The sequence below is a fragment of the Malurus melanocephalus genome, unplaced genomic scaffold, assembly GCF_030028575.1.
Source record: "Malurus melanocephalus ecotype Western Australia unplaced genomic scaffold, MMel_1.1 scaffold_104, whole genome shotgun sequence".
NCBI lineage: Eukaryota > Metazoa > Chordata > Aves > Passeriformes > Maluridae > Malurus > Malurus melanocephalus.
In genome coordinates this window covers 515959-529347 of record NW_026623336.1, presented here as the reverse complement: position 1 = coordinate 529347, position 13389 = coordinate 515959, and the positions used below count along the sequence as shown (strand labels likewise).

General features: G+C 35.8%; 1 protein-coding gene across 2 annotated transcripts in view; it reads right to left on the bottom strand.

Moving 5' to 3' along the window:
* The window catches only part of TRAPPC9 (trafficking protein particle complex subunit 9), a 438425-nt gene that overhangs the window by 384023 nt on the left and 41013 nt on the right, over window positions 1-13389 (bottom strand). For both annotated transcript variants that reach the window (XM_057369163.1, XM_057369164.1), the window contains 2 exons: window positions 10568-10713; window positions 6237-6322 (listed from right to left, as the gene is read on the bottom strand). In XM_057369163.1, the coding sequence (XP_057225146.1) occupies window positions 6237-6322; window positions 10568-10713 (232 nt within the window). The remainder of the gene's footprint in view (window positions 1-6236; window positions 6323-10567; window positions 10714-13389) is intronic.

Here is a 13389-nt window from a genome sequence, read left to right as displayed (position 1 = left end):
GCCACAGAAAAATGCRTAACATAGCCAAAAGCTATAAAATCATTGTTCTAGAAATTATTTCTTGTAGACTTGACACTCTTGAGAGCACACCTAATTCACCCAAAGCTACTCTGGCTTTGTGGAAAGTTTCATTAGAGAACTCTGTCCTTTTTATATTGCACAAAATTCCATTTCATCATTGTACTTGAGTTGTAAGTAAATTCATTTCTACTGAATTTTTGTTTTCCTCCCATTTTACGTGGAGACTTCAGCTGTCAGAAACAATCCGCAAAAACATAAATAAAACCTAAGTTTTTCTTCCTGTGTATTCACCACCCAGCATAACCGAGCACTGAGAGTTTTTGATTGCTACATGAATCCTTCCAGTGAGATTCACCCCCAGAAATGAGATGAACATTCTCACTTTAATGCTGACATTGCCTCAGTCTTCATCACAATCCTGCTGCTTTTGCTTTAGCTGAAGCAAATCTCAGAACATAAACAAAAGGTGACCCCAAACACTCTCCAAAACTCACTTTTCAAACAGGCAGAAAAGGCTTTTTAACTTTATTTTAGTCTCAAAACCACCGATTTTGATTGCTTGGTCTAATATTCAAATACATTTGAAGTATTCAGGATTCTCCTCAATTAAAAACTTTCATCCAAGGACTTAAAGTCCTGTAAAATCAGTGATAAAAAAAAATCCTACAAACCCTCCAATGTGTTGTTTACTACCAGCAGCAGCAAATGTAAATAAATARAACTGACAGGGATCCCTAAATATTTTCTAATATATAATGCAAACCATGAAAACAAAGGGATTTTTTAGAGAACAAACACAACRTAAATGCCAAAACACCTGCACTAAGCATGTCCTATGTCTGGACTAGAAATTGAAGAGTTTCAAGYGCACCAATACAGAAAGGAGAAAACAGCATTCAATTCCCCCACTTTCAGAGTTTTACTGCTCAGTAAAACATCCACRTTTTTAAAAGTAAAGATATTAATAAAGCATTAAAAGTCACTGAAACAGAAAAAAGAATCAATATAAAAATCAACTACATTAACATTCAGATTTCCGGACATAAATGAAATTACTACGTAAAGACTCCCTTAAAACTTAGACCAAGTAAGTCTTAAAAGACGGTGACACATCTTAGAATATCTGAAAGACGATTTCAAGATYGCAATTCGCTGAATCTGACAATTCTGCAACATTTGCCCAACACTGCCCTCTGGTGCAAAAACTTTTGTAGTCTAACAGAGAAAATCTAATCAAGGTCTCACGTTCATTAACTAAAAAACATCAGCCACACCACCAGAARTAGGGAAATGTGTTAGATTTCTTTTCCTGAGAGTTTTATACATTATTTCAAGTAATAATACACAGTAATCATTTCATAATCTCTTAGCAATCATTTTTCTTTCTGATCCTATAGGAAAAGATCATCCCAATCCAAGGTTCCCTCCAGGGAATATATGAGTCACACAAACAAAAAAAAAAGATTTACATTTCTCTGTATTCTTCTAAAACAATTTAAATTGTCTTAGAGTGAATATATGCATGCTTTTATCACAGCATGTCTTTCAATCACKTCAAATCTCAATTTAGTTGTAGAGGAACAAAACAACTTCCATGTAAATGGCAGCATTTGGAGATGCTGTTAAAATAACATGAGTATGTAACTGCTTTTTTTAGGCTTTACTTACCAATCCCAAAATGCAATCATTCTTTTTTTAAAGTAACACAACCTTCAAAGTTAGTTTTCATGCTGAACATACTTTTATACCATGTTGTCAAATATTTTACACAAAAACTGTCAAATATTTATTTTAAAGGAAAATTTTCCTACTAYTTCTAGTAAGGTTATTTTAGACAGACCTAGAAAAACACCAAACACAACCATTTTTATTCTTTTTCCCCCTTCACCTTTTCTGTGTACATTCTTGACTAATACAGTCCCCATCAAATGTATTGTAGCAGTAAATAAATATTCTCTCAAGGTGCAGAAATAGTAAAAGATGTGAACCCAGAAAAGAGCAGTTCATGGAAACAATTTAAACCATCAAAAGCAAAGTTGTGGGACTGATTATACATGCAGATTTATCAAAATTTTAGATGGTATTTTCAAACTTCAACATAGAGCTCTTGGCTAATAGCAAAATTGTGAAGTTTAAAAAAAAATGCAGCAGCCATTCTTAAAGCATCATTAATCAAAATACCACAYTTGATTGTGTTCAATTAAAAACAGGTCCCAGACAGAAGGAGAACTACAGAACAAATACTKAATTCTTGACTAATGACTAAATATTATAAATTACAATATTCATGTGGGTTTGGGTAGTATTTATTCTTGATATTYATTGATTAAATACAGTTTACACTGTAGATCTTGAAGCTTTCTTACAACCATGGCTGTATTTTCCACAATAAGAGTTGAGAAAATGCTTTCCCTCAGAACATAACAGCGCCTTAAAATTTCTCAGCCTTATTTTTTTTGCTTTTAATATGAAACTTGATAAACAAATATGGAAAAAAATGTTAAAATCTTAGAGAATTTAACACATTTTGCACTGAATCTTCTTTAGCAGATCATCTCCCCASACTGTTCTGTGGTTTCCTGCTTTAAGCATTTGTCTCAAGACATAAAATAAATCCACTGGAGATCTCCCAGGATTTTTGGGATTTTTTTTTTGAAGGCCTGAAACGTGAAGGTCATTTTTCCCTAGATAGAAAACTGCAGTAATGCAGTGACTGCAAAAGGGCTGGAAGCCATCAGTCACACACCTGAACAAGTCCRTACAGAAATCAATAATCCTGGCAGAAAAGGCAAAGTGGTGCACACATTCATTTACAGCTGAACATCCCCTCTCCAGGTGACCTGGGCTCCAGCACCAGCATGGCAAGGATATTCTGTTTAATTCATCATAGCCAATTCTAGTTAGGCTCATTTTTGTCTCTCATTCTGCTGATTTAAGGTACCTGCTGAGTTTTATTAAAGCATTTGTTCTGGTAAACCCCAAGATCTCTCCTATTTCACTTTATTGACTGACACAGTTGTGAGACCTAATCACTTCCATGTTCCATGATTGAACATTTTCATTTTACCCTACTGCACCTTTCAGTGGATCAGCCTTCTAACTATACAGACAAAACAGAAATATGAAAAAGACAGAAAAGGAATACTGAAATTGGACATTTCATTTCAGGAATGAAGAATAGGCACCTAATTAGAGTCCCAAAATCAGGAATATTCATGATGGGTAATAAAAAGTAAAAACAACACAGGTGGGCCAAAATGTTCAAGCACAACAAAATAAAACAASAAAGAAAATCAATTTTTCAGGGTTTACCATCTGAGCAACACTAATCAAAGTCTTGTGTCCACAGTCTCATGTCAAGYCTAGAAATTCAATGCCTTTTACTTAAGCACACCTCAATTAACCCACATGGACTCAGCATTAATACTTTAATTAATGAAAAAGCTTCAATTAATAGAAGCTTTTTCATGCAGAATCATTCTTCTTAACAACCTCAATACCAAGTTGTTTACCATTACAATAAAAATTTATCAAACAGAAAGACACAGTAGGAAAAGCACCATAGCAAAAGCTTCCGTTTCATTTAACATGAAATGAGCAATCTATCAGAACAACAAATCTAAATTGAGGGAAAGGGAAAAAATGTACAAAAGAAGTAAGACTATAGATTTCAGGACAGTTACATGTTGGTGAATGGTGCAGCATGGAAATGAAAARGGAAAATGAAACCAAGCAATGGAGAACTCAGTGAAGATTGGAAACAAGTGTGAATGAGCAGTCATCCTGCAAAGGTGAGGTGCTGAGTCAGGCAGAAGGAAAAAAGTGGTGGGACAAACAAGCTAAAACTGCCAGGAAATGACAGAAAAGGACATGCTGCTACAAAACCGAGTCTGTGGGAATAAGTAACCTGAAAGAAGGTGGTAAGTGATGAGAAATCAGACAAGAAAAGGGTATGGGAACTGCAGACACAAGTAGATGTTAATAATAAAACACACCRTTTTAAAATATTGAACAACACACTGAATTATTAAAATAAAAACAGTAGAGTTTATTCTTATGATAAAGTAATAACTATTCCTACATTCCAGTTCAGAGATGAGACTGGAAAATCAACAACTTAGCTGCAAGGAAAGGGTAGAGGTCATGTTGTTCAGCCCAGTGTTCAAAACAGGAGTAACTTTGGTGGAAGTTCAGGTTTTTCTCATCCTGTTCACTCAAGTTTTAWACATTTCTAGAGATGAAGGTCCCACATTCTTTCTGGACAACCAGTCCCAATGTATGATCACCTTCATGCTAGGAAAAAGGGAGGCTTTTTCTAGGGAAGGCTCCCACAGCTGCAGCATGTTCCCTGACTCTGACCCTTAAGGYTGGGCACGTCTGGGAAGAGCCCAGCTCTGGTTTTGCTGTACTTTTTTCCATTTTGGGATTAAGGAGAGCAGTAGGAATTACCCCAACATTCTTCTCCTGTACAGACTGAACTCAGGGTTTCTGTCATTTGGGGAGCTCCAAACTGCCTTGGTTCCAAAGAAATTGTCTCTAAAATTCCAAATCAAGGGGAATGAGAATATTTCCTCGATGTGCTACAGTCTTGATACTGCAGACATATCTACAAAAATCAACCRATTTCTCMCAGAGAGCCCACATAACTGCAGAGMAGAATTTCTCAAAGCACTCTATTTATGGAGCACTGACTAAAGAGTTACATTAATCACTTCAATTATTTGCATCTAGTTTGCAAATTAATTCCTCTTGTGCTTACCARTGGAACTGGAATTCAATGTTAATTCCAAGACAGAACTTTTATCACGACAACAGTAAAGAGAAGAATTCATGCTACTACAATTAATTTACTCAGGGAATGGATGTTGTGCAGATCYATGCAAATAACTCTATCCTGAGTTCTTGAGTGCATGTAAGCACTCAGAAGAAATTTCCTCATTAAGATATTTTCCAAGTTTTTTTTTTAATATATAATTACATCATTACTTACACAATACTAATCAGACTGTAAATCAGACTGTTCTTAATCAATTCATTTCCACAGAGACCTTTCTGATGGTGCAGCTTTACAGCTACTTTTTCTAGTCATTCCTAAAAAATTTGAATGTTTTTCTGAGGGTAARAGAAAATGCTGCTGGAGACAGCATTTTTAGCTTCCACGAATTTATTTTATTGTGCTATAAAAACAAAATCTTTGGGTATGTTCACTTCCCATGGAAAAACACTTTATTACATGTGGTTTATTATMAGTAATTTAGGTAAACTTGTTTGACTAGACACTGCAGTAGACATATCAATAAAAACAAAACCCAAACAAAAATCATGAGCAAATAAATGTACATTGATTCAATTAGCCTGACAGAACAATGGGCTCTAGGAGATGTGATTTATTTTTAATGCAATATTAAAGGTAAAAACATTTAACATAAAGGAAAGTGCTGGATTAGGACTGAGTGGGTATTAAGTTGGTCTKGTAGTTAGAGAACTTTTAACCTTAAAATGGATGACAATTTTTTTGTAAATCCTGTTAGCTGGAATAAAGCAGGGAAAGAAAAAAAAGACCTACAATTTCCTTTCTTTCAGGATACACTGCAAGCAGCCAACTCTCAAGTATAGAGCTTGGGCTTGATCCTTCTAACCYCACATATTTCTCCGGTGGTTTCGCCTTTTCTTCCCTCCCTTCTGATCATTCAACATTACAGTGTTTTCAAATAACATAAATCACTGAGTACATCAAATCCATCAGCTGAAGGTTTTATTAAAACCCAAAGCTTCTCAGACCCAACTATTTTAGTTCATCAGATTTTTAAAATGTGGTCCAAATGGGAATTTGAAAAGCAAGGATGAATGTGGATTTTTAGACAACAGTAGCAAGTATACAATAATTACTAGGTTTCAGGATATAATTATTACTTGAAAACCAGTATATGTAAATCATGTAGCAGGAGTTCTAGTCAGTGCAGAAATGTACACAATTGATTTATGGGTGAGTGCAAGTAAAGCATTTGAACACTCTGAGTGGCAGAGATTTTTCTTTTCAATACCTCATCACCAACAAWTATGAGGAAATTGACAACACCACACCATTGAAATGAGGTTATGCTGGCTTCAACCATCTTTTAAAAATATTTATAGAAAGTCATATTTGAAAGTCCAAATGAGATTTTTTTTTTCCAGAAAAATAACAGAAAGAGAATATTTAGAAAGATGCATACCATGTTTTCTACTCGGAGCTCAAAAGGCATAGGGTTATACACCATTAACTGAACTTCACAGACATCTCCCTGGACCCACTGGAAGTCTGCAAGAAATAATCACAGAATTAAGGCAGGAATTACCTCATTTAGTGTTATAAAAAAATAGCAGCAGCTGAGCTGTCAGATTGCTATAATATCTTTCTACAATCTTCACAGCCCAAGTCCTACTCAAGAGCATTGTGGTACACAAGCTGTAAATCTCAGGCAAAGCAATAAGTTAAAGGAGTGGAAACATTCATTAACACAGCCACAGTGCTCCAAAGACCCAATGTTTCACTGACAAAATGAACCCAGGTATCAAAATTCAAAACAGCACTTAAACACATCCTTCATGTTCAACAATGAAATYAGGTAGAGTAGGAGCTGGTGTGAGGTAGAGCTGGAGTTGGGTAAAGCACACATGGCCCTGATATTYGAGATTTGGGTAAGAATCAACCAGKTGAGAAATKAACACAACAGGAASAAGGAAATCACAAGTTMYCATAATAGACACAGCTGATGATGCAGAGTAAATAATGAGACATTGAAGTGTATCAGGTGAAAAGATGTATTGACAGTTTATTATCTCACCGCAAGAGACAGGTTCTGCTTTAAAGACACTTCACTCTGTCAATTTTAATATTTGTTGGGGTTTATAATTTAAGKAGATGAGGCTGGACTWGCTGAAGGGTCCCCRTCCATGGCAAGGAAGRTTGRAAYGMGATGATCTTTAAGGTCCCTTTCAACSCAAACCATTCTGTAATTCTATGGTTCAGTGGGAAATTAGGGAGGTCAGCAACAGAGATGCAAAATTTGATTTCAATGAAGAAACATTATTTTATATCAGCATTTCATAACCTTTTCAGCCCACAAGTTCTTGTCTACCTTCCAAATTTCTCACAGTTAACCACATGCACCTGAAGTTCAGACAATAAACTGAATGTGACAAGATTCTCCCTGCAAGCTGAGGATCTGCAGTCCAAGTAAACAAAAAGTGGTTTAATTACATTTGCTAAATAAATCCCTATTATAAGTCAAATTATAACATGCATGGATTGGCTTCTACTGGTTTACCCAATGATTTTAACATACACTGCTAGCACTTTTTTAYTAGGATATTAGAAAAGGTCCTGTAAAAGAACTGGATTATCAATATTAAGACTTTAATTCACAGTTGAAGCCATCTGTACTCTAATTGTAYATTCACAATCATTTACTATCTGATTACATTTTGCAAGCAATATTAGAGAGCTCAAGGGAAACGTACTTAATGCAAATGTTTAACTCCAATTAATGCTAGTGGAAATTAAACACATACATCCACAGATGTTAATAGGTTATATTACCTTGAAACCTGAAAATCAAAACTGTTGATTAAAACAAAACAAATTCAAATTCACCATGGTATGAGACATTCTGCACATTTCTTATTTAATTGTTTATTAGTGCCCATGATGTCTTAGGCATTCTACAGTCCCCAGAACAASCAGTGACTGCTCTGCACAGGTACAGAGTTAACCATTATGGGTCACTACAGCAACAGAGGCACCTTCAGTAGCCACAGCAGCACCACAGCCCTGATCTCCATTCCAAAAACCACCACACTGTGGAAGGTCTGTTCTGAAAGCRCAACCATCCAACAGCACTCCTCCCAGCAGTTTCACTTATGTCAATGATGTCACATCTCTGGCACTGGGCTACAGCTCCAGCTGGTGTTTGTCCCTCATGCTGTGTGCATTAGCATAGAAACATTTCAGGTGTGGTACCTTGTGGTCAACACCTGGCAAAGCAGATTGAGGGATCCCATTAGGACCCTCAGGTTTTGGCACGAAATCCCATTGCTCAGCACTGGGGAGCTTGGTTTTCTCCCTTTCCCCCTTCCAAGCCAGTTCAAAGCTCTGTCAATGAGCCCCAGGGCTCCTGGGCTAGAACTCTTTTTCCCCTCTGAGAAAGGCTCACCCTGACTGGTGTCAGCAGAGCAGGTGTTGATAGATCATCCCATGGTCAAAAAAAACACATTTTCTCCATTGACATCAACCTCACAGCCACACATTGACCTAAGAGCTGCCTTTTCCTATCAATATTATTCCTTGCTATTGCAAGGATTATGGAAATTACTCCCTGTGCTCCTGATCCATCCAACAGTTGTCCCAGGGCCTTAAAGTCTCTTTTGAATGGCCTCAGACTYCTCTGTGCTATTTCATTGCTGCCAGTTTTGTCAGGCACAAGCTGTGTCCAGTCCTGGTCCCCACAGTTTGGGAAAGAAAACGACACAGACTGGAGAGGATCCCAAGGACTGCCATAAAGGYGATCAAAGGACTGGGGAACCCAGCTGATGAGGGAAGCCTAAAGGAGTCAGATCTCTTTTCCCTGGCAAAGAGAAGGCTCAGGGGGAATATCACCACAGTACTGCAGTACTTAAAGGGCTGCAACGAAGAGAACAGAAGCTCTTTCCTCACAAGAACCCACAGGAAGAGGACCAACAGACACCAGTTGCACTGGAACAGGTTTTATTTTCTAACTAATTTTATTTTGTTTCAGTAAGAACAATGATTCAGTGGAACAAACTCTCCAGGGACATGGTGGAGTCTGAATTGATGGAAGTTTCTGAGATGTGACKGAAATCCCCTGTGAAAAATGTTCCAGGGCAATGCTACAGAACTGTTTCCTTGGGGGAAAAAGGTTTTGAAAAGAAAGGTAAAATAAGCTATATTTGTATCAGCTCATACAGGTATAACAGAGCTGCTGGATTTACTAACAGAGCTGTATTATGTATTCTTGCTGCTTTAGACTATCAGCACTCAAAACCAACACTTTGTGTCAAAAATCCGTAGATTTCTTTCTTACAACTAGCGTACTATTRAAGCAATTTAACAAGAATGTAATTATCCCTGTTATTGTTTCCAATCAGAAAAACTTATCAGCTTGAAAGCTGAAAGCATTTAAAGACTTTCTAAATGGATTTTATTTCCCTTTGGTTTGTCAGYAGTGCTTAATTTCCTTTGCTGTAAAACAATAATTTAACCAAAATATGGTGTACTRTCTGATGTAAGAAAAACAGTTAATTTGTTATTGTTGTTTTTAATTAATGTTAAATACATGCCATTAAAATATTCTCATTAATTTTGAAGTTAATAAATTTCTCTGCTTCTTTCAAAGGAAGTATCTGCTTTTATTTTGTGTTTTCTTTTGTTCACTAAACTTCGAAACATTAGAGGMTTTTAGCAGTGACTGCACTGTGTATCTACTTCAAAAGACAAATGCTGTACAAGATCAGAAGCAGTCAGACATCTCCTTAGGCTAAATAAAAACCTAAGAGAAGAAAGTTGACTGTAAAATGTAAATCTCCTACAGTACACAAAGCACCGAAACAAATCCTAACCAGTTCAAAAATGCAGGTTCCTTTTGTATCCTCGAGGAAGGAGAACACTGCATTATAAAACTGTGTGACAAAACTGGGAATAAGGTTTTATTTAAATGAAAAAAAAACATGACAAGGTATAGCTAAGAGATTAAAGGTTGAAAATTTAATAGTGATCAAACCTTCAGTAAATTATTAAGAGAAATCAAAAGAGCACTTTCAGATATTCCCCTTTGAGTACTTTTTTTTAATTTATCCTTTAACTAATTCTTCTTATCGCTTTTTAAAAATTTTTTATCCTTTATCTTTTGAAATTGGTAGTGCTGAAGCAAAGGCATGCACATGTTATGCACAAAAGCAACAAAAAGAACTAGCAATATTTGCAACTTAATCCAGGATTTAAACAAACCTCTAATCTTTTTCCAATRGCACAATTACTGCACTGAAAAGCTTTACAATCTTTATAAAAAGATATAATTCTTTAGCAGAAAATGACTAATATTCTTTACAGGGTTTATAAACTCTTCCTTGGATGAACTGTCCTTAATGAAAAAGCCCTAATCAGACAGTTCATCGTTTTGAGTTTATGTTAAATCAGAATAGGAAAAGGGAAAACCACAAAAGTGCATTTTGCTCAGGGCACTAAAACAGTGGCGGTTGCCAAGCAGAGCATGGCAGAATGAAGTTTTCCCTGAATTCTCTTTTGTTTGAGAAGGATATAAAACTAGTTTATCTCTTCTGAAAAATCAATGTTATCACCTTTGAGACTTTATTCCTCTTTTGAATATGAAATTTTGCCACAGAGAAAGAAGATTTGCTCCTTCAGGTCTTCAGGCTAAAAAGCTGTTTATCTCAAATACAGCAAAGCAATGTTCAGGTTTGCTTTCCTTGACCGTGGAACATTTTCTAATTTAACACAGTAACAGAATGTACTGCAAATTATTCTTACCTATTTTCTTATTTCGTTCTTCCCCACGACTGTGTGCAATAATTGGAGAATATATGAAGGGACTTTTGGTTGACACATTCTGACCAAGCAAACTTTTCATTTTGTGAGGTCGGAGACTGGTAGGGAGGTTCAACAGCTTCACAGATCTGTTGAGTAAAAATAATTTYATATTATTTCATTTATTCTATTTTATAATAGATAAAAGTGATCTGTGTTAAAAATGAACTGACAAATATAAAATACCAGACTGAGAATAAAATACCTGAAATGGAAAACCTGAAGCAAACATCTACAATACAAATGAAAGTAACACCAACCCAAGCAAACTGCAGACAGTTTCAGAAAGCACTCAAAAAACAAATACCAAAGGAAAAAATCTTCTTTAGAAACCAACAAAACCAAAACTAGTCAGGTCAGTGATTTGAAATCCAGCTATTCATTTCCAAGTGCAGACTGAACAACAGATACACATTTCCAGTGCAGAAAGCAGCCAAACATTTAACTTGAATCCAGACAAGATTTCACTGCACAATGTAATACAAATAAAAGAAACTTCTCCGCAGTGAATAAAACTGATTTTAACACAGTGAAAATGCAGAGCTGCTGTTGGAAGTAAGGAAATGTCCCAGAAATTTGAGTGGGTTTGTTGAACAATGAGAAAGCAATTACAAATGGACAGAAAACAAATTATTAGACTATATCCCTGTTAGACCCAATTCCCTACAATGCCATGCAGGGAAGTCACTGCTCTTCCAACACTGAGGGGAAATTAAAGACTAAATTTTCAGCAGAAGAACAAGCAATAAATTGGTGGATATTCAGTAAAATCAGCAGCATTATAAAAACCTGTAGGACATCTAATTACTTCAAATCAGGAACTCAGCACAATAAAGTACAGATATATCAGTATCACAGTAATAGAAAGACGTAAGAAACCAAGATAATGTGTTTCTGCTGAAAAATAATGAAGCTGTAAGAGTAACACTACACAGACAAGTTCTCTCTGTGAAACGAAACACCTGATAAGAAATTACCAAATAACACTAAAAGTAGTTTGGAACAGGAAATAAATCACTTCTRTATATTAGGTGCTGGTGATACTTAGTGCCAGCATCAAAATCATATGCAAAATCACAGACAAGCCAGAGGAATAAAAAGGAGACCCCTGATATTTCATATTTTAAAACCTCTTCTGATAGAATTTTGTTACAAATTAGAATGCAACTTAAAGCAAAAAAGCAAATTATACCTATTTGAGGAAATAAACAATACATTTGGTAAAGAGCTAATAAAAATGAATTTTATTTTAYATACAGAGCAAAGTGCTTTGGCTCCTTCATCATAATAAATTCTGGTGGATAACTTGCTTTACCTGAATGCATGGCAATGGAGGGCATGTTCTTCAACCACATATCAGAGCGCTGTACCCTCACAGGTCAGATATAGAACATGGCAGATTTTTTAATTCCTTTGTGTGAAAAGCTTCAGTCATGTCCCCTGGCCTGACACGACTGAATGCAAATGTGTGACAATTAAGAATTACAAACTAATTTCACTAGCTACCCAGAAGATCCAAATCCTGTATTTGGAAAATGTTAATTAAAAACAACCTTGCTTAGAGGGGAAAGGAAAATATTTTTTTTATAAAAAAAAAGCACTCTACTAAGTAAACAGAGTGAAGGGGAAAAATGGCACTGAGTAAATTTGAAGTAGTCAGAAAAGCATGTAAGGAAAGTAAAACCAGCAGTGCTGAAAACAAAGAAAATTCTTCTGCTTTTAAGTATATTAGTAAGGAAATTAGCTTTAAGAGAGGCAAATTACAAAAACAGGAATAATGCATCTAGTAGGACAGAAAGATCATAAATTCATCTATTTTTCTGAATATCTGAATATTTTTCTATTTMACTGAAAAAATACTAGATGCTGATTTCAAAATTAACATGATTAATGGAATACAAAGATTTTGCCAATCCAAATCTCTTCAATTGCTTTTTAAGTACTGGGARGAAAAGGTAACAGTGCTACTGTGTTCCTATTTCACTGTGGCATTTCCATGTCTGACAGCATTTTGATTAAGAAATCTGCATCCAAAATAAGCACCCAACATTAAATGGATTAAAACTCATAGACCTTGAAATGCCAACAGTAAATAGAAGCCAACCCCATCAGTAAATGTGTGTTTCTAGAGGGCTCTAACATGGACTGAATCATAAGCTGAAATTACTAAACATTGATCAAAATTACATTTCCACACATTTATAATTGACGTCACAAAAATTAGCATGATTTAGCTCAGAGAGCTCTGTAGTCCTGCAGCACAGCTGGTTCCCAATGGGCTGGGCAGCTCTACAATACCAGATCTGCTGGGCAGATGTAACCAGAGGCTTTATATTTAAACACAACTAATACTTTATTGGACTATGATTTTTTATCACATTGGCTTGTATAGAACTTTTAAAAGACAAGAAGGAGGAGAGGAGCAGCAATTCTAAAATGTTAAATAAAATGGATGCTGACTTCTTCACCCTATGGCAAAACAGGAAGAACTAYTCCCAGCACAGCCTGGTCAAGACACGTTGATAGTGTAAGTGAATGTGTTTGTCCCCTTCTCTCACCATATAAAATATTTTAAGTTACTGAGTCTTTTCCAATGAAATCTTGGGAATCTCTAGCCAGATTGGCTAGAAGACTGGCCTCTTCCTTCAAGTCTCCTAACCCAGGTAACAAGAGAAACTGTAAGAAAAATGGTCTCAAATTGCACCAGGGGATGTTTACATTTGATATTAGAAGAATTTCCTTCATGGAAAGGGTTGTCAAGCATT